We start from the raw sequence: 19,783 nt of genomic DNA, 5'->3' as shown, positions 1-19,783 counted from the left end.
CTCTGAGGCCTGGAGCACGCCCTGGGGCCCTGGGGATGTAGGGTCCGCCTGGAGTCCGAAGGGCGGCTGGGGGCGGGGGCAGCAGGACAGAAACAAGGCTGGAGAGGAGCTGAGGCCAGGTCACAATCGCAGCGACACCAGCTGTGTACCAGGCAGCGTGGGGAGTTGCTGGAGGATTTCTGCCAAAGAAGTCGTGAGGACTGAGGAAGGTCCTCTGACTACAGGGTGAAGGAAAGCCTGGGGTGGGTGGGTGCTGTGGTCTGGAAGTAAACCAGGAAACATGCTGCTGTAATCCTTCAGGTAACAGAGGGCCCAGCCTAAACTTCTAGAGGAGGGAGTGCGGGCAGAATCCAGGGACCCGGATTCCCAGGAGGAGAACACTTTCGGTTCTGGTGAAGGGGACTGGAACCCTCACAGTGGTCCCAAAAGACAGCAGCCCAACTGTCCCTGACTCCTCTCTACTGAAAACACCCCTCCAAACTAAATAACAGGGTGAAGGGGCTCAGAGGCCACAGCTGTTGAGGCAGCTTGTTCCCAGCTGGGAAGGTGGGCTCATTAGAACATTTTAACCCTGGCGCAGCTGCCACTAGGCCCCACGTACACTGCCACCCGAAGAACCGGCATTTTATAAGCAAGAGGCTACGAGACAGCAGCTCAGTGGAAGGGTCTTGGGAGACCAAGTATGTTCCCAATGGGTCATCAGCCACACCGACCGGCCCTGCCGACCCAGATACGCTGTCAATCACGGCTATCACAATGTCCTTGGGGTCACAACGAGGAGCCCTGGTGGCGCAGTGGTTAAGCACTTGACTGCTAACCAAAGGGTTGGATGTTCAAACCACCAGCTGCTCTGTAGCAGTATTTTTGTAAAGATTACAGCCTTGAAAACCCTAAGGGGTAGTTTCACTCTGTCCTACAGGGTCGCTATGAGTTGGAATCAACTCAATGGCAATGAGTGCATAGGGTCACAACCAGATCATGCCTCGACCAGAATAACTGCCAAGAAGGCAAGAGAACCTGCTGGACGCCCACCTTCTTGTCCTTCTCGGAGCCGTCCGTCAGGAGCACGCCCTTGGCCTGCATGTGCCGGTATAGCACGCGCTGCAGCGCAGACATGTCGCACTTGATGACGTACTCCACCTGCAGAGGGGACGGACACTGCTCACAGGGCCAAGGCCGCCTGCAGCCCAGCCCCAAGGGGCTGCCATGGGCACCAGCCTTATGTGAGGCATCCTGGCCCTGGGGTGTGTGCCCTGATGGGGGTGCACGGGGATGGCAAGGAGCCCCCACAACCGAGGGACAAGAGGAGATGGGCTGTGACAGGCTCCTCAGGGCAGAGACATGGAGGGAGCTCCTGGGTCAGACAGGGCAGCTGGGCCACCTTCTGAAGGCCTCTCTGTGACTGGTCAGGAAATAGAGGGAAAGGATGACTAGAGGGGCAGCTGTGGCCAGAAACCCAGACCCCGCCCAGATAAGTGGAGAGGGGGCCTGCCAGCCACTGTGGGGACTGGGCCCCTGAGCTGGGCTGCAGTAGGCTGCGAGAACCCAAAGCTGTCGTGTTGGAAGTGGGACTAACACTGAGCCCAGGGTCTCCAAGTCCCTCCTGACAGAGTCGGGCAGAACCCACTCAGACTTGGGGCCACCTGACAGGAAGTGGTCCTTTGCCCTCTAACCCAATAAACCTGCCCTCACTTTATAAACCAGCTGGGTGTGAATCACCACTTATTAGCTGGATCAACTCCAGAGTGCCGAGGTGAGACCAAGGGCCTGGACCACCGGAGAGTCACCTGGCTGCACCCACCCAGGGAAGGCACTTGGCACAACACTGCACTGAGTCCTCTTCTGCTCAAAATGCCCACATTACCTTTTCAGGCAACTGGGCCTCAACTTCCTTCTTGAGCCGTCGGAGCAGGAAGGGCCGCAGCACTTTGTGGAGACGACGGATGATCAGAATGGTCTCCTCCTCATTCAGGTCCACCTGCCATTCCCCACCAGATACGCAAACGTTACTTTCAATGGAGGGGAGGCGGGGGCTCACTGGGAGGTGGGGGCCAGCCCCGCCAGGCCTGGGGAGGGTGCACAAGATAGCTGGGTGCCACTGTGTGCTCTGTGCTGCATTCTTAGACTGCTTTATGGGGCATGGGAGAGCACCCTCTTCCTTTGAAAAACTACAAGGCCGTGGGACCCTCAAATGGAACTGCTGGGACATGGGACTGAAGGTCACAGAGTGTCACGTCCATATGCCTTACCAAAAAGACACACACATGCTGGTCTGCGTTCCCACAGTAAAGGAAACGGCAGGTCTATGAACTGGCCACCGCATCCACTAAACTAAGACAGCACTCTAGGGACCTTTTCACAAGCGTTTAGTTTAAACCAGATGAGTCTCACTGAGGGCTCTGTCCCCAGGGATGCCTAGACTGTTTCTCACTTCAGCCTGGGGGCAATGAGTAAAAGAAATACTATTTCCCAGGGTGCCTGCTAGTCTGCGTAGAAAGTTTAAAGAAATGAGAGAAGAAGATCGTGCCTGAGCTTTTCTCCTCTGGCTTCTGGTAACCTCTTGGTAGAGCCCTGGCTCAGCAATAAAAGAAACACAACTGTAGCATCTGCTCCCAGCTCTTGGGATTGGGGTCCTGAAGTCTAAAAACAGGGCGAGACTCTGGCAAAAGTTGGCTTAGAAGGTGGGGACCTGGCGGATGATGTGGCAGAGGCCTCTCTGTACCCAGGACATTGTCTTGGACCTGAGGAGGCCTGCGATGTGGGCACTAGTGGACAGGGAGCTGGTTCCCAGCAGCCCATGCAGCCCGGCTGCTGTGTAGCAGTGGGTGCTGCTTGGTAACCTGCTACACCCTGTCACCAGGCCCTATCTAGCTGATTACCCTCCTACACAAAACACCCCTGAACCCTCATGGTATGAGGCTCAGCACCTGGAGCCCACGTGTGGCATTTCATCAAGGTGTTGAGCCTGGCCCCTGACAGCCGTTGGGCCATTTGGTTTTCAGACTGATGGTGGCATCCACAGCTATACAGGCATCAAGACACACAGGCCAAAGTGCTCTTTAAAAGCAAAACAATACTGTTCTGACCAGGAACATAAGAGGTGGATTCTGATAGAATGGGAGCAAAATGTGGACCAGAACTCAAATTCTTAAAAAGTCCACACTTACTGGACTGGTTGAGATTGGAGGATTCCCTGAGACTATGGCCCTGAAATACTCTTTAAACCTTGAACCAAAATTTCCATGAGATCCTCTTCTAGCTAAACAACAGACTGTTTCATAAAATAAACAATATCATTCGTAAATACTACGCTCCTTCAAAAAAAAATCATCTATATGAGAGTAAATGATCAACATTTACTCAAAAGCAAAGATGAGAAGGCAAGGGGGCAGGGAAATTGGATTACTGGAAACAGAATAACCAGAACGGAAATAATGAGAAAGTTGACACACCATAAAATATGTGACCAATGCCACTGAACAAACTGTTACACGGAATCTAATTTGCAGTGTAAACTCTCACTGAAAACACAATAAAGTATTTTAATTAAAAAAAGAAAAGAAAATCTGGCCATGCTGCTTCCTTCCAGTAAACTTCCCAAGCTTCCCGCTGCCCTTAGGGTGAGCCCTGGACTCTCTTGGGGGGCTAACAGGCTGCTCGACCCCCAGCTGCTCCCTACACTCTTGCGCCTCAGTGTCCCTGGAGCACCTGGTCAGGGAAGCTCCCGTGTCCCCAGGCGTCCGCCATCATGACTCCTGCCCTTTCCCTCTGGAGCCCTTCCAGCCTCTGGGTCCGGGGGTCCCTTTCTCCAGGGGCTGTGGATCTGTCTACTCTTGCCACCGTATCCTTGGCATCTAGTGTATCCTTGCCTGAGTATGGTGGGCACTCAACACCTACTGACCAAGGGAAGCCAGCTGAGCCCAGAGCTGTCAACGTGGGCACAGCTTCCTCTACTGATGGTCCACAGGGATTCCCAGGGCAAATGACCATGGCTGCCACTTCCCGCCCCCCACCACCATGTGGCCGGCCATCACACAGGCACCTTCTCTCCGGTCATGGCAAAGGGCGCGTTGAACCACTGCTCGAAGGTGCTACAGCTCTTGAAGATGGTGGGCAGCAGGAAGTTGAGCAGCGCCCAGAGCTCAGGAAGCTTGTTCTGCAGGGGTGTGCCCGTTAGCAGCAGGCGGCGGGGGGCCACGTAGTGCGTGTTGAGGACCTGGGTCAGCTTGCAGTGGTGATTCTTCATGCGGTGGCCTTCGTCGACGATCATGTACTTCCAACGGATCTGCAGGCCCACAGCAGACACGTCAAGGGAGGAGGAGCAGCGGGGCTCCCGCCAACTCTGAGGGAGACTCCCTTAGAGACGCCAGTTCTACACTTGAGATAGAGAGGCACCGCCAACGATTAGCCAAAAAAGCTCCAAGGGAAAACTATGTCGAGGTGGAGAACATGGGCATGTCCACCAACCCACAGCTGGCTCAGCACGTAAAGAATGGAGTAAATACAGATATAATGCCTTGGAAACCTGGCTGTGACATCCTGTTAAGTGAATAAAGCAGTTGCAGAAAAGTATTTCGGTTTGACACTGTGGCTAAGAGCTATAGCCGCAAACCAAAAGGTCGGAAGTTTGAATCCATCAGCTGCTCCTTGGAAACCCTATGAGGCAGTTCTACTCTGTCCTCTAGGCTTGCTGAGTCAGAATTGACTCGATGGCAACAGGTTTAGTTTGGGTTTTTCCTTTTTAGTATATACCAGTACCAAACCAACTGCTGTCAAGCTGATTCCTACTCATGGTGATCTCATGTGTGTCAGAGAACTGTGCACTACAGGGCTTTTAACGGCTGTGATTTTTGGGAAGTAGATTGCCAGACCTTTCTTCCGAGGTGCCTCTGGATGGATGTGAACTGCCAACCAAAAGGCAGCTAAGCCTTCACCATCTGCACCACCCAGTGACTCCACGCTAATATACGGCAGAGGAAATCCCAAACAACGCACCATACTGACTAGACTCCCTTTGAGGGTGGGTTTCAGGGGCTTGGTTTGGTAGTAGGCACTTGTAAAGGCAGATAACCGGCACACAGAGGTCAGAGCGGGAGCTTGTAGGGCAGGCCATACCCTCTCACTCCCCAGTCCCTCCCTAGAGCCTGTCAGTGGCCATGTGTCCGGTGGGCAGGGGCTCCACGCTAACTCTGTGAGCATGAGCTCTGCGCACAGGAGCCCTGGGCTTAAATCTGGTTTAAGTTTCCCTGTGGCCACAACAAGCCTCACAATGGCTCAGAGCTTCAGCTGCCATCTCCCTGCTATGGCGACAACACATCCTCCTGGGACACTGAGGTTGGTGGCTGTCTATGCACAGCGTCTGGGAGAGCAGGGCTGACTGGAGAGGGGCATGGCAGCCATCTGCCATAAGGAAGGCCCTGTCACACAGCACTACAGTAACCGAAGCAGCTGCCAGATGAGCAGGAGCCAAGCAGAGCCTCTGTGCGTGGGCTGGGGACACGCCTGCTTGTGCACCGAGACAGAAGGGCTGACACACGAAGAGGGGCCCACAGTACAGGTCTCAGGGTGAGCCTGCCTGTTTCCTCATCTACTACATATTGCCCGTGAGTCGGTTCTGACTAGTAGCAATCCTGTAGGACAGAGCAGAACTGCCCTACAGGGTTTTCAAGGCTGTAATCTTTATGGGAGCAGGCTGCCACATCTTTCTCCCTCAGAGCAGCTGGCCTTTCAGTTAGCAGCCAACCACTTAACCATTGCACCCCCAGGGCTCCTTCCCTCATCTATACAAAAAAAAAAAAAAAACCCATTGCCATCAAGTCAATTTTGACTCACAGTGACCCTATAGGACAGAGGAGAGCTGCCCCATAGAGTTTCCAAGCAGCATCTGGTGGATTCAAACTACCGACCTCCTGGTTAGCAGTCATAGTTCTTAACCACTGTGCCACCAGGACTCCTTCCCTCCTCATCTATAGGACGAGACTAACAGTCCCTCCCCAGACGCTCCAGGACACAGAGAAAACGTCCAACGGAGCACACCCAACATCACGAACACGCACTGAAAGGTGCTGCAACATCTCCTCCATCCCTGGGTCAGAAACGACCGTTCAGCATCCCTTCTGCTGGGTGGCTAGAGGCTGCAAGGGCATCATCCTCCACCTCCACCCCTCCCAAGCCAAGCTATAGGCTTTTTGTAAGCACAGACCGTGTCTGTCTTATCGCGGGGCTCTGGGTCATGCCGTATTCTCAGCAGCTCTTTGGTGGCCCAACTAAAGTCTGGAGCCGCCTTCACAATGACATCACCTAGAAGTTTTCCAGGACCATATGGCCCCAGAGGATGCTCCAACCCAGCGGCCCAAAGCCAGCGGACCATGCAGAACCCAGGGTGCTCAGACCCTGAGTGCTCAAGCTCCCCCAAATGCTGAATGGCAAACCTCATGGGCTTGCTTTCCGTGATCTGTGGTAGTAGAAGCACAGCCTCAGGGAGGGAAGGCCAAGGCCACTAGAGACAGGTGGAGACAGGCCTGGCCCCCCGGCCCCCCAGCCCTGCCAACCAAGGGCCAGCCTGGAGACAAATGGAGAGGCAGAGCCAAGGTCAGCCTGGACACACAGGTGCCCTTGACAGGGGTGGGAGGCCACGCACAGGCAAACCACAGCTGTGCTTTCACACACGTGCAGATGCATCATTGAGAGGTCCACTTGAAAGGGGCCTTGGAGAAGACAGGCAGTGTGACACATGCATCACAGTCATGGGCCAGTAAGGTCCCTGGGTAGTGCAAAAGGCTTACACTTGGCTGGTAACCAAAAGGCTGGTGGTTCGAACCCACCCACTGGCACCATAGAAGAAACAGGCCTGGCGATCTGCTTCCACAAAGATTACAGCCAAGAAAGCCCTATGGAGCACAGTTCTACTCTGTCACACACAGGTTCTCCTAAGTCACAAATCAACAACAAAAACAAAGTCAACAACAATCGCGTGCCAGCTGGCAACACGGCCCTGACAGCACAGGACACGCTACCTTGGCGAGGATGTGCTTATCTTTGATGATGTATTCGTATGTCGTCAGCAAGACATTGAACTTGCCACTTCGGAGCTGAGGGACAAAAGCACGTCTTGCTGCTGGTGAGCCCTGTGAGGGAGAGAAGACACACCCAGCCTCAGTCTCCCAGCGCAGGGGCAGCCAGGAGCAACCAGGGAAGGCCCGGGCACAGCACCCCTCCAACTGCCTGGAGACGGGGGTGTGGAGGAGGCTTGTCCTCCCAAAGCTGGCGTGGAAAGCACAGACCCCGAAGGGGAGAGTGCCTGCTGCAGGGAGGGGAAGCCTGCAGGCACCTTAGACACAGGGATGGGAGAAGGGGAGTGTGGGCCTTGGGAAGCTATGCTACCTGCACCAGCCCACTCCTGTGTCCGACCAGCTGGCTACCCAGTCAGTTCTCCTCTTTCCAGGTCTCATCTCAGGCTCCATGCTAGAAACTGGGGCCTTTTCCTGATGTCCCCACTGTGCTCCCATCTGAGTGCAGGCCTCACACCCACCAGCTGAGAGCAGCTCCAGCCTCCTCCCGGCTCCTCTGTCACCTCTCCCCAAGTCCAAATGCCTAACCCAGGACTGGATGCCGGGGTCTGTCTGCTCCGGGCTCACAGTCCAGACAGACTGAGTTTTGTTTGGTCACTTACATTCTTGCAGCCTGACTACTTTTGGCTCCTCAAACTCGCCAAGTTCTCCCTCCTCTCCGGGCCCTGCACATGCTGTTCCCTCTGCCTGGACACTCTTTGCCCTGTCACCAGGCTGAAGCGTGTCACAGTGCAGCATGAGCAGCCTGGACCTGGGGGCCCAGTGGCCGGGTTCCAAACCCGGGCTCTGCCATGCAGTAGCTGCATGAGCTTGGATGTCACTCAGCCTCTGTGCCTCAGCCCCTTTGCGGGCAAGACAGAAACAGTGACAGTCCCCACTTCACAGGGTGGCTCTGATCTGGGTGTGGCACTTGGAGCAGGCCTGGCACGGGGCCCGCATCACCCCAGTTTTCCCGAGGCCCTGAAGCCAGCCCGTCACACAGCAGCTCATGGTACACGCTCATTAAGCCACCGCACATGAACACGTCTGAAGTAAAGCTCACACCTCAATAATGAAGGCTTCCAGGGAAACATTAATGTCAGCATATTGGGAAAGCATTAGTGTTAGCATATTCCATGAAACTGAGTCCACGACTTAATTTTAAAAATAAACATTCACTCCCAAATAAATCAAGTAAGTGATTACAAACTTGCATTAGTCATACGGTCCTGTGCTTTTAAAAGAAGACACCCACACAGGCTCCTGTTATGAATGCAGGATAACTTCCCTGTCTTCTTCACTGTTCGCTCCTCCACTCTTCCACCTGCAGTCAATGAATAGAAGCATGCCCTCAGGCTGTGACCTACCTTGTAGGACACCTTCACCACGGAGGGGGCCCACTTGTCGAATTCGTATGCCCAGTTTGACAGCGTTCTGGTGGAAACAAAGATGGGACAGTCAAGTTCCATTCACTTCCCAACAGCGTGTCATTAAAACCAGCACCGGCGATGGCGCTGCAGTCGCAGCTCTCAGAGCTGGCAGAGGAAGCAGCCGTCTCCATGGCGACAAAGTGCAGGAAGGGGGTCAGTGAGGACACTGACCTTGGGAGCCCTGTGTCAGAGGGCCTGTGGGATTTGGGTGAGCAGAGAAGAAAGGGAAGCAGCAGGTGGGAGTCAGAACACAAAGATGTGGCAGAAGGTCGGGAGACAGTGCTTCTAGGATGAGAAGGAACATGGATTGAGCAGGCAGGAGCTGGCCAGTTGGAGAGTGTCAGACCCCGTGAAGGTACTTTTGAGACCAGTCCCCATCGCCATCTTGGAGTCACAGGCTCCTTTGAGAATACTCGATAAGCTGTGGACCTGCTGCTCAGAGAATACAGACACCCAGGGCCTCATTTCAGTGAACAACGCTGCTGTAGAGACCTAGACACAGGAGACACCAAAGGTTCTGTTTCCTCAAAATGAAAACGGCAGCCACTGAAGGTTCCTGACCATAAGACAACAGTGAGCAGGGGAGACCAGCTGAACTTGGGTGAAGAACTGGAAGAGTGGAGCAAGGCCTTGGGGCTGCACCTCCACGGGGTGAGCACAGTGGGATGAGGGTGGAGACAGACAGACAGAGGACTGGAGGAACGTGCGAGCGAGGCCTCAAGGCTGCTCCTCCAGGTGAACACGGAAGACGAGGGTGGGGGGAGACGAGAACCAACAGAATGTGGGTGCAGGCGGAATGCAGGTGAGGAGGAGGGGACGAGTCACATGAGACTATGGGACTGGAGCCTCAGGAGAGGGTGACGGCAACAATAAAGACAAGTTCACAACGGGGGATGGGTTTTGGGAGAAACAGGTTCAGACTGGGATACATCAAGTTTCAGTGGGGCTGGGAACCCACTCAAAAAGTCTAGGCTGGGAGAAAAGCTATGACCCAAAGTCTGAGAGGCAGAAACTGCTCATGGCTCACCCAGCTCCTCCCTCCAAGAAGCGCCATGAAGGGCGGTGCTGTGCCCTCCTTAAACCCACACTTCCAGGCTTTCTTGGAGCCAAGGCCAACCAGGGGGATGCGGTCCTAGCCAATGAGACATAACCTCATCTTGCTGTGGTGAAAGCTCTTTAAGGGGGACCGGAGAGAGGGTTGCAGGCTCAGGTGCCATATGTGCCTGCAGCCCTTTGCCCGTCCATGGTCCTGGGACCCTAGATGAGATGAGAGGGAGCACAGCCATCTTGCGACCACAAGGCAAGAAACACGAGGACAGGAGTCACTAAGGATGACTGAGCAGAAAACAGCCTGGGTTCCTGATGGCACCTTGGAGCCGAAGGACCTGCCAAGGGCCTGGCTGTGGGCGGCTCCTTACATAAAGCAGCAGCCCTCCCTGGTTCAGTCACTGAGGTCAGGTCTCTCTTACACATACCCAAAGGCTCCACGAGAGGTAATGACTCAGAAATACCCAGTAGGGAGCGATGGGGGAAAGTCAAGGCACAGAGAGGAGGTGTGGGAGGAGCCATCAGAGCCGGAGAGAAGAGCCAGCAGAGAGTCATGAGGGAGGCGGAGGAGACAGGTCCAGAGGAAGCAAGACACAAAAGCTCATGGCAGAAAGCAGCAAGTCCCAGGAGGGCAGGACGGGGGCACAGATGCCTGTGCTCTGCAGATGCCCGCTAGGGCACAGGCAGCTCTTCTGGCCTGCAGGAGACGCCATGAGACAGACTGGAGACTTGTGGGGGGCGGGGGGGGGGGCGGGGTTGGATATCAAAAGGCTGAAGATGACCCTACAGCAGACCCTCCCTGAAGAGGGGAGGGGGGACAGGAGTGGACCTAACTAACCTTGGAAATGGTGTTTTGACTGGAAACCCTAAGGCTACAGAAAAAAGCAACAATGTATCAGCCCTGAACTCTAGTTGTTAAAGTTTCTCATGAGGTACAGGTTAGCAATTTGGAAACTGCTGTCCATGGTTTCTGGAACTGAATAAGTAAATGGATGGAGGGTGGTAGGAGCCAGGATTCTCACTGTTGAAGATGGAGGTTACAGATAAGCAAGGCAGGAAGTCTTAGAATGAACCACGCGGTACTGGATTAGAGTCAGAGATATCAGTATTAACTTGTGTTTAGCTTAATACAGCTTAACTCGTGTTTAGTTTAATACAGAAGGTGCAACGGTTAAGCACTCAACTGCCAACCAAAAGTTTGGCGGCTCAAACCCATCCAGCTGCTCCAAGGGAGAAGGACCTCTTGATCTGCTCCCATAAGGATTACAGCCTAGAAAACTCTATGAGGCAGTTCTACTCAGTCACATGGGGTCGTTTAAATCGACTCGATGGCAACTAACAAGAACAGCTTAACATAGATGCAGATGACAGACATTACACTAATTTTAGATATGTGTGCATACATGGGTTAGAATACATACATATGTTCTCATCTGTGTCTCCTGAAGAGGCCCAGAAGCCATGATACTAGAGTAGCAACTACCACACCTAGTGCCCAGATCTTGGTTTCCAATACCATTAGCCAATAAAAGAAACCAAGGCTCCTTTGAGACATGGTTGATTCCAGGGCTGGGGCAGGAAACATCCAAGATGAGCCTGGAACACCTTTTAGTGTAGAAAGTAAGGACGTGTTCAAAAACCCCGCCATGATGGGGACATATCAAGGGGCCAGGGGAGCTAACTAAAAGAGCTCCCAGTGGCCAACACTGGAAGGACCTGAACAACCAATTAAATAAAGCAACATGAGTGCAACCCAAAGTATAAAGAAATGATTGAGTAAATTAATAAGCGGTGGAGAAGAGACAAATTTTCAGTACAGAAGAATTCCAAATAATTGATGTAGCTGATCCCCCTTCAAGGAGGTGGAGCTTGACTCCTCATCCCTGTGTATGGGCTGAGTTTAGTGACTTTTTCCCAAAAGTACAGGATGGGGGGAGGGGGGAGAGTAACTTCATACTGTTTCAGCCAGGTGAGCAAGGTCAACATCAAGAGTGATGAGCCGTGTTCAGAGCATGTACCCTTGACGGGATGTGATTAGACTGCGCCTCACCTCTGTGCCCTTCCTCCCCGATCACAGCCTAAGTGAGAAAAACATCAGATAAACCCAGATTGAGGGACATCCTACAAAATACCTGACCAGCACTCCTCAACACCATCCAGGTCATCAAAATACGGAGAGTCTGAGGAACTGTCACAGAGCAGGGAAGGCTACAGAGACACAATGACTAAATGCAATGAAACACCGCAAAAACCAGACCCATTGTCGAGTCGATTCCGGCTCATAGTGACCTATAGGACAGAGAACTGCCCCATAGGGTTTCTAAGGTGCAGCTGGAGGATTTGAACTGTCGACCCTTTGATTAGCAGCCAAGCTCTTTACCACTGCCCCACCAGGGCTCCAATGCAATGAGGGGTCCTGGATGAGATCTTGGAGCAGAAAAAGAACGTCATGGACAAACTGGGGAATCGGATAAAGTCTGGCTTGAATGAACAGTAACAGACCAAGGATAATTTCTTAGACACATTAGGTGACATACGTACCACGGTAAGATGTTCACCTTCCAAGAATTTAGGTGAACGGTGTATGTGAACTCGTTGTCCTGTTTTTGCAGCTTTTCTGTAACTCTAAGACTATTCTAAAATAACAGACAACCACAGCACAACAACACGGACATGCTGAAAGGAAACAGAAGCCCACCTGAAGAGCCTCCCCAGGCCAGACGTGGGACAATTCAAGCAACAACAACAAAAATGACAGTATCTACAACTCCATACTGACATGAATGAATGAATATGAGAAAAGGGACAGCTCTTCCTTAGAGCAGAATTCCAATTAACAAACGTAGAAGGGAAGATTATTTGGCAACCACCACAAAAATAATCGTTTCAGGCAAAACTCCCTTACAATGGGAAATGGAATATTTACATCGTTTTCTAAGTACCTCCTCACAAGATACTTTCTAGTTACAAAGGAAAGCTCTTCAGTTTACAGTGGGACACCTGGCAAACACCACATCACCAGTCAGCCTCCCTGGCAACGGGTCTGTTGGCATCCCGTGCCTCCTGATATGAGGTGCCAAGAAGGACAGAGCGTCGCTCCTGGGGGATCTTGCCAAAAACGCATACCCAGAGTTTCAAGGACACATCAGACAAACCCGAACTAAGGGACAGTCAACCCAATACCTGACCAGGACTCAAAAGCATCAGATCACGAAGGACACAGGCAGACTGGAGGAGAAGAGAGAGACATGACATCAAATGCAAAAGGCCAAAGGAAAATTGACAATGTTTGAGTAAGGTCTCCAGGTCGGTTCACAGTATGGCCTCAATGTTAATTTCCCGGTTTTGATCATTGTCCTGGGGTTATCCAAGATTTAAAAAGTTGGCTGAATTGTATATAAGAATTCCTTCTATTATATGTACAATTTTTTTTAAGTCTGAAATCATTTTGACCTGAAAACAAAAATAAAGTCAGAAGGCCCTGTCCTTGGAGAGAGCGGTTTCAGTGGAGATGAAAGTCAGAGCTCAGGGGCCAGAGGAGATGAAGGCAGGGTGAGACATTCATAGTGAAAGGAAAGAAAACGGAGGACTGGAGAGGGCTGTGGTCACAAACATCTAAATGCGTGTTAAGAAGAGCTGGGAAGAAACTGGGGCAAGGGACACACATAGGAGTGGGAGGGAAGCTCCAGCCTCCTGACAGAAGGAAGAGTATTTCAGCTAGTGGAGGGCAGGGAGAAAGAGCACAGGCAGGCGCAACATCAGCTCAGGTCTGACCATGAGGGAGGAGGTAAGGCCATCGGCTGGGCCTGGACTGTCTGCCACACCAGGAAATGGTTCTCTCAGTGAAGACCTATTCCTGAAGGCACCTGTTTTACATCACCATGAGGAAGGGAAGGCAGAAGGGAGAAACAAACCTCTCCATGTTAAATTCTGGGAGAGTTCTGGAATCCCCCCAGCCCTTCGTCCAATCCTACTTGGAAGGTCAGGGTGTCAGCCCCCGGCTTTTCGGTGCACAGGCTCCAGGTGCCTGACTATTCTAAAGGCAGGAGGGCATTTTCCCGTGGGGTCAGGGCACAAGCACTCAGCTTCCCAGCCTCTCTCACCACGTACCCCCAACTACTGATTTGAGGCTGAAGTGGTCCGAATTGAGCATCCAGCAAGGTTAGGGGGCTGCTGTGCTGTAGGGCCAGGCCAAGTCTCCACGCAGAGGCTTAGCAAATAGTGCCTCCATCCCCCAGGCCAGCGACTGATTTGGGGCTGGCTATGTGACCTGTGGTGGGCCAATTACTCAGCCCTAAAACTTCTGGAAAAACCCTGAGGCAGGAAAACTTTTCTGTGTGCCACTACTGAGTTGGGAAGAGGGATGCCCAGGGCAATGGTGGAATCTCAGCCACCTCGGGGCTGCCTCCTGGGGCAAAGAGGCCAGTAGAGCTGAGAGATGGTCAGTGAGAGGCCCCGGAGGACCCTGTTTGGATGTCCAGGTCCAGCCAGGCCTGAACCATATCTCAGTTGTGAGGGCCAGGAGCGGATGGGACAGAAAATGATCCAACACCCCTAGCAGCACAGCCACACAACCAGGAAGTGGAAACAGGCTGTGTGAGAAGTCAGGAAGGGCCTTATCCCACTCTTTCAGTGAAGGGTCTCTGGCTCCTGCGACTTCCATGCGTGTAATCTGCTGGTTGTGGGGCTTGGAGAGGACACTAAGAACTTTCCATGAGGAGTCATCCCAGTAGAAATGATGGACTGGGCCCCCACTACCCACCCTTCTCCTAGTCTGCCCCTTGAAGCGAAGGCAGTGGCTGGGCTACTGCTTGGGGGTACTGCTGAAGTGGAGCAGCAGGAACCCGGTGTGGTCGGCACACTTACGAGAGAGGCACAATGATGAGGAAGGGCCCGTTGATCCGCTTGTGTTCCATGAGGTATGTGATGAGTGCGATGGTCTGGATAGTCTTGCCCAGACCCATCTCATCGGCCAGGATGCCATTCAGATTGTTGTTGTACAGAGACACCAGCCACTCCAGGCCTTTGATCTGCAAGGAGAGAGGCGGCCGAGCCAGGACTGAAGGACTGAAGGCCAGGCCTGACGTAGAGTATGCCCCACAACCAGTCATAGCTTCTGCCTGAGCTACATACTACCTGCCATCACCTTGACTTATTAGCAGTGTTCTCTAAATCAACCCATTCTTTATGTACGTATGTACATAAAGTTTCTTTCCCTGGTACACATTAAACAGTTAATTTTCTAATGGCTACCACCCCATATAACACACCTGGAGAAACCTGCTGTACCATGTGACACTGCAATTCAGGAGATCTGGAGGGGTTAAAAGGTCCCTGGGTGGCGCAAGAAGTTTGCCCTCAGCTGCTAGCCTAAAGGCTGGTAGTTCCAACCCACTCAGCAGCACTGCAGAAGAAAGGCCTGGCAATCTGTTTCTGTAAAGATTACAGTCAAGAAAACCCTATGAAACAACTCTACTCTGCACACCTGGCTTCACCATGAGCTGGAATTGACTCCAGGGCAATGGGCTTGATTTTTTTTGTTTGTTTGAGGGGTTAATGACTGCCTAAATGTCATTTCAAAGATTAATCAAGAGCTTTCCAAAGCTTGTAAGCTTTCTGAAATGCAGGCGTTAAAGAGAAGGTGGTTTTCAAATTGATTATAACTTTATGAAGGGAAATTCTGAAAATTTTCATACTAGAATAAGGAAGCAAGCTCTGGCCAAGTTCTAGTGTTTTCGATTACACTGGCCTCTGCAAAGTTTCACTGGTTACTATTATATTCTCCTCTTTGGAACCTGCTATCAGCATGCAGGGCTTGACAGTCCAGCTAAGGAAAAATGGGGAACAGAAAGCAGTAGTCAGGGGTCACAACCAAACGGAAAACCGGGGAGGCCTGTTCACTGGTTGGAGTAGCACAGCTCCCTGTTGAGAGCTTCGAGATGAACTCAGGACTGTGGGGCTCCCGAAAAAGAAATTTCTACTCAGAGTAGCTCCACTTCTTGACTGTTCCAGGCCAGGCCCTGACCAAGTGCTTCAGACTCAGTGTCATTTCTCCCTCACAGAGGATCTGTGGGAGGGGCTGCTATCACATTTCACAGAAGAAAAGACTCAGTCCAGGACTTCTGGCTCCTGATGTCCACCCAAGCGCCCAGGCCTTCTCTGTCTCACGCTACGCAAAACTCCAGGTAACAGGTACCAAGCATACATGTGCCCAGACCTGAGTTCTAGTCCGGGCCGAGCCACTCAAGGGTTGTGTTATTCTGAGGACTCACTGTACCTCTCTGTTCCTCAGTTGTCCCCTACCCTTGCCCTGTAAAATGCAAAGGATAATAGCATGTACTTTGCAGGGTTGTTGGAAAATTCAAAAGATAAGCGCATATAAAGCACTCCTAGTCTGGCACATAGCAAGCACCTATCAGGTACTGATTACTGCAGTTTCATTCCATCCTTGTGGCTACCCTAACAGACCACGTCTCTGCTTTGCAGATGGGGAAACTGAGGCTCAGAGGGGAAACATCGGTGAACCTGGGTCTGCCTGACTTCAGCACTCACTTGGTAAGCAAACATGGCCACCCACAGCCTGAGAATCCCTCTACCACGACTGCCGTATGGGCGTGGCCTCCCTGCCTCCTCCTCCCTCACCTGGTACTGCTTGAGGACACCGTTGACCATCAGAGCCGATTGCTTGTCCACTCTCTCAGTAACAGCATGGGCCACGGCATAGTAGGACTGCAGGCCACGAGCCAGGGCCTGCGACACGCCGTATTCATCATCAACATCTTGCTTGGCATTCCTGGGAGATGGAAAATGTTTTGTGAGGATAGGCAACCCTGCTTGTGACAAAGTGCTCTCCACACAGGCCCACGGAGCAGCCTTCTGCCCATTTACCTGTGGCCTGAGCTGTAAGATACACAGAGTACAGCTGAACGGTCTGAGGACAGGGAAAGGCAGCAAATGGTAACTCAGCGGGGCCTGAGGGTGGATGCCTGCATGCCCTGGGTCCCTACTCTGCCTCAGCAGAACAGCAGTGATGTCTCCTGTCACCTCACATCAAGAGACGTTACCTCTGGCCAGAGGCTTCCACAGGACATGCCTAACCCATGCTCAAAAGCCTCACGCAAAACAATCATTTCTGCTTGGCTGCTTTGGGATCCAATCTGAAATTCTGTTCCTTTAAAAAAGTGACATTTACTTATTTGAGAGGTCCGCATGATCTAATCCCTGTCATGTGGCTTTAAGCCATGCCTTCTGTTTTCACAGCTTTCTACAAATCTTTCAGGGTGTGCTCTGTGCTTTCTTAGCTTTGTGGGGAGTTTTTTTTTTTTTCTCTACGCTTCTTCTAATGATCTCCAAGGACTCTTTTTGTGCTGGTGATTACGGTCACGTCTATAACATATAATACCCTCAACCTTCTGTTTCTTTTAACAGTGTCCATGAACATACTACCGTAAGCAAGGAAGAAATTACTATGTTAATTGTAATTGTGCTTGCAAAAGCAAAAGATGAGAGATGGTCTAAAGGTCCCCCACCAGAGGACTAGGACATAAATGAGAGTATGACCATGCAGTGTGATGCTAACTTCCACGAGAGACAGGCAGGATGTTTTATGTGTATGGACATAGAATCAGCCCCCAAGATGGACAGGTCAGTGGGGAAAGCCAGGTGCTCAGCACAGTGTATCCCATATACATGGACACAAAGGAAAAGAAATATGTATACACGTCCTGCTTCTTAATGCACAGAGTATCTCGGGAAGAAGGTAAGAGACACCACCCTCCGGGGAAGGAGAGGAGGGCTGGGGAACTACGGCGAGAAGGCAGCTTTCTGTTGTACACACTCCTATACCTCTTAAGCACATGATGAACCACGTGAATGTATTTTCTGTGTTAAATTCCAATAAAAATGAATGAAATTTTAAGTAAATAAACTGTGTCTGTTTGTGTTCCCACATTGGCTGCTGGCTGGTGAGTGGGTAGTGCTGACCAGGTAGAGGCCCAGAGCCAGCAGGCTGGGATTCTAACTGCTCCTGCCAGTGCCAGCTGACAGGAAGCTGCTGAGCAGGAAGGGGTGGAGAGATCACTTACTCAATGATGTGCCGTGCGTCCACCTCAGAGACGTCGTCGCTGTCTGGATCTGGAATCTTCTTCTTCTCCTCCACGGGTAGGGTAGGAGGCTGCGCTGGCTGCGGCTGCTCCTCCTCCTCCTCCTACCGAGAGACAGGGCTGCGTTACCTCAGTCTCTCCCACACAGATCGGACGCAGGGAACCCACAGGGAGAACGGAATTTTGGAAGCGATGTTTAAAAACCCTCGCTCCCTCTTTCTATCCCAGAATGTGACATGCCTCTTATCTGTAACGTAAACTAGTTTTTAGTTTTCCTAGCAGAGACCCCAAAGACTTCTTTCTAAGGTGACCTTATGCTGCTTTGAGAAGTAGATTCCTTATCATCCTCATCTCGTTATATAATGGATATTATGCATTTACGCTTTGCTCAACCTACTCAAGCTGTTTTTCAGTTCACTCTTTTGGGTTTCCTAGGAATTAAACATTTTATAGCCAACTTTTCAATATCTGTTGCTTTGAATTTACTCCAGCTTTACTGACATGGCTAGAATGTCCAAAATATGTCAAACAATGCTGGTGATAACAGGCATCTCAGTTTACTACAAAGTTTTTTTTTTTTTTTTTTTAATAAACTTGCAATTTAAGTGAGAGCTGTGATTCAGTAAAGGGATTTTCTTCATGCGCTGAGCAGATGATACTGGGATTTTATGTGACACATTGGTAAAATACACATGAATATATTTCCCCATGTTAAACCATCCTTGCATTCCTGTATTAATCACACAAAATCATGGTGGATGATTTTCTTTATAAATAATGGAATTGCTACAAAGCTAAAAAACCATTATCTTTAATTAATGTGTTAAACAATTCCAATCAAAATCCACTGGGACTTTCCTTGTTGTTGTTATTGTTAGATGCCATCGAGTCGGCTCTGACTCACAGTGGCCACACGCACAACAGAACGAAACACGCCCACCCTCACAATCATTCTTATGCTTAAGCCCACTGTTGCCAGTTGTCTTTCGAGTGCCTTCCAACCTGGGGGGCTCATCTTCCTGCACTATATCAGACAATGCTCCGCTGCTATTCATAAGGTTTTCACTGGCTAAATCTTTTCAGAAGTAGACTGCCGGGTCCTTCTTCCTAGTCTTTCTTAGTCTGGAAGCTCAGCTGAAACCTGTTCCCCATGGGTGACCCTGATGGTATTTGAATACTGGTGGTACAGCTTCCAGCATCATGCAGGCCCCCACAGTACGACAAACTGACAGACACATAGGGGTTTTCCTTAGAACATGGAAAATGATTTTAAAGATCATTTGGAACAAAGAACAGGTGATAATAAACACTCTGGGTAAAAATTGTGACAGGTGTGGATTTACCCTAATAATAACACGTCTGGAGTGAAACTATGGGGCAAACCCACTGCTGCCGAGTCGATTCCGACTCATAGCGACCCTATAGGACAGAGTAGAACTGCCCCATAGAGTTTCCAAGGAGCGCCTGGTGGATTTGAACTGCGGACCTTTTGGTTAGCAGCCGTAGCACTTAACTACTACGCCACCACTAGGGGGCAGGAGGTCGGCATTCTCTCCCCCAAAAGCAACCACTTCAGGGCTCTGCAAAGAAGCCAGAAGCATGCTACAATTTGAAGGCATTACTGCCTGAAAAACTGCTGAACTTCAAATGAAAAGAGCGGGAGTCTGCAATTCTTACTTGGAACCATGCCCATCTCTCCCAGCCCTGAGCGCCATGAACTAGAAGGTTCTGCCAGGGTAGGCAGGCAGGGAGAACCTGCAGCGGCTGTTGGGGCTCATTCATTTTATAGCAGTGAGAAAGCCCCATGCCCAGAGGCACTGTTGCGGGAGAGGAGATTTGTCTTGCTTGGGGAAAGCAGAGGAGACAAGAATGGGCCCAGCAGAAAGTAAAGGACAGGGAAGCCATGCAAATGGCCGGAACTAGAACATGCTCCCCGGCCCACCCTGACCCACCAGAGGACAACAGAAGCCCACTGACTCAAGGTGTTTGTGCACAATCTCTGTCCAATCACTGGATGACTGCTAATTTACGAAGAAAAATGGGCCACTCCTAGAAAGCCAGGATTAAACATAAAAACAACAACAACCCCCGACTGGGGGGTTGGCAGGGGAGGACCAGAATCCAGAGAAGCTAAAATAGGCTACAACAAACTATT

At 51.3% G+C, this 19,783-nt stretch overlaps 1 protein-coding gene across 5 annotated transcripts in view; it reads right to left on the bottom strand.

Moving 5' to 3' along the window:
• Positions 1–19,783, bottom strand: part of SMARCA4 (SWI/SNF related, matrix associated, actin dependent regulator of chromatin, subfamily a, member 4) — a 105,354-nt gene that overhangs the window by 39,070 nt on the left and 46,501 nt on the right. For all 5 annotated transcript variants that reach the window (XM_049876906.1, XM_049876908.1, XM_049876909.1 and 2 more), the window contains exons 14-21: positions 17,611–17,732; positions 16,169–16,319; positions 14,393–14,556; positions 8,417–8,483; positions 7,017–7,127; positions 4,043–4,285; positions 1,865–1,978; positions 1,033–1,140 (exon numbers count right to left, since the gene is read on the bottom strand). In XM_049876906.1, coding sequence (XP_049732863.1) covers positions 1,033–1,140; positions 1,865–1,978; positions 4,043–4,285; positions 7,017–7,127; positions 8,417–8,483; positions 14,393–14,556; positions 16,169–16,319; positions 17,611–17,732 — 1,080 coding nt within the window. The remainder of the gene's footprint in view (positions 1–1,032; positions 1,141–1,864; positions 1,979–4,042; positions 4,286–7,016; positions 7,128–8,416; positions 8,484–14,392; positions 14,557–16,168; positions 16,320–17,610; positions 17,733–19,783) is intronic.

This window comes from Elephas maximus, chromosome 3, assembly GCF_024166365.1.
Source record: "Elephas maximus indicus isolate mEleMax1 chromosome 3, mEleMax1 primary haplotype, whole genome shotgun sequence".
Classification (NCBI taxonomy): domain Eukaryota; kingdom Metazoa; phylum Chordata; class Mammalia; order Proboscidea; family Elephantidae; genus Elephas; species Elephas maximus.
The sequence above is the reverse complement of the archived record's forward strand: the minus strand, read 5'-3'. Positions and strand labels throughout refer to the sequence as shown.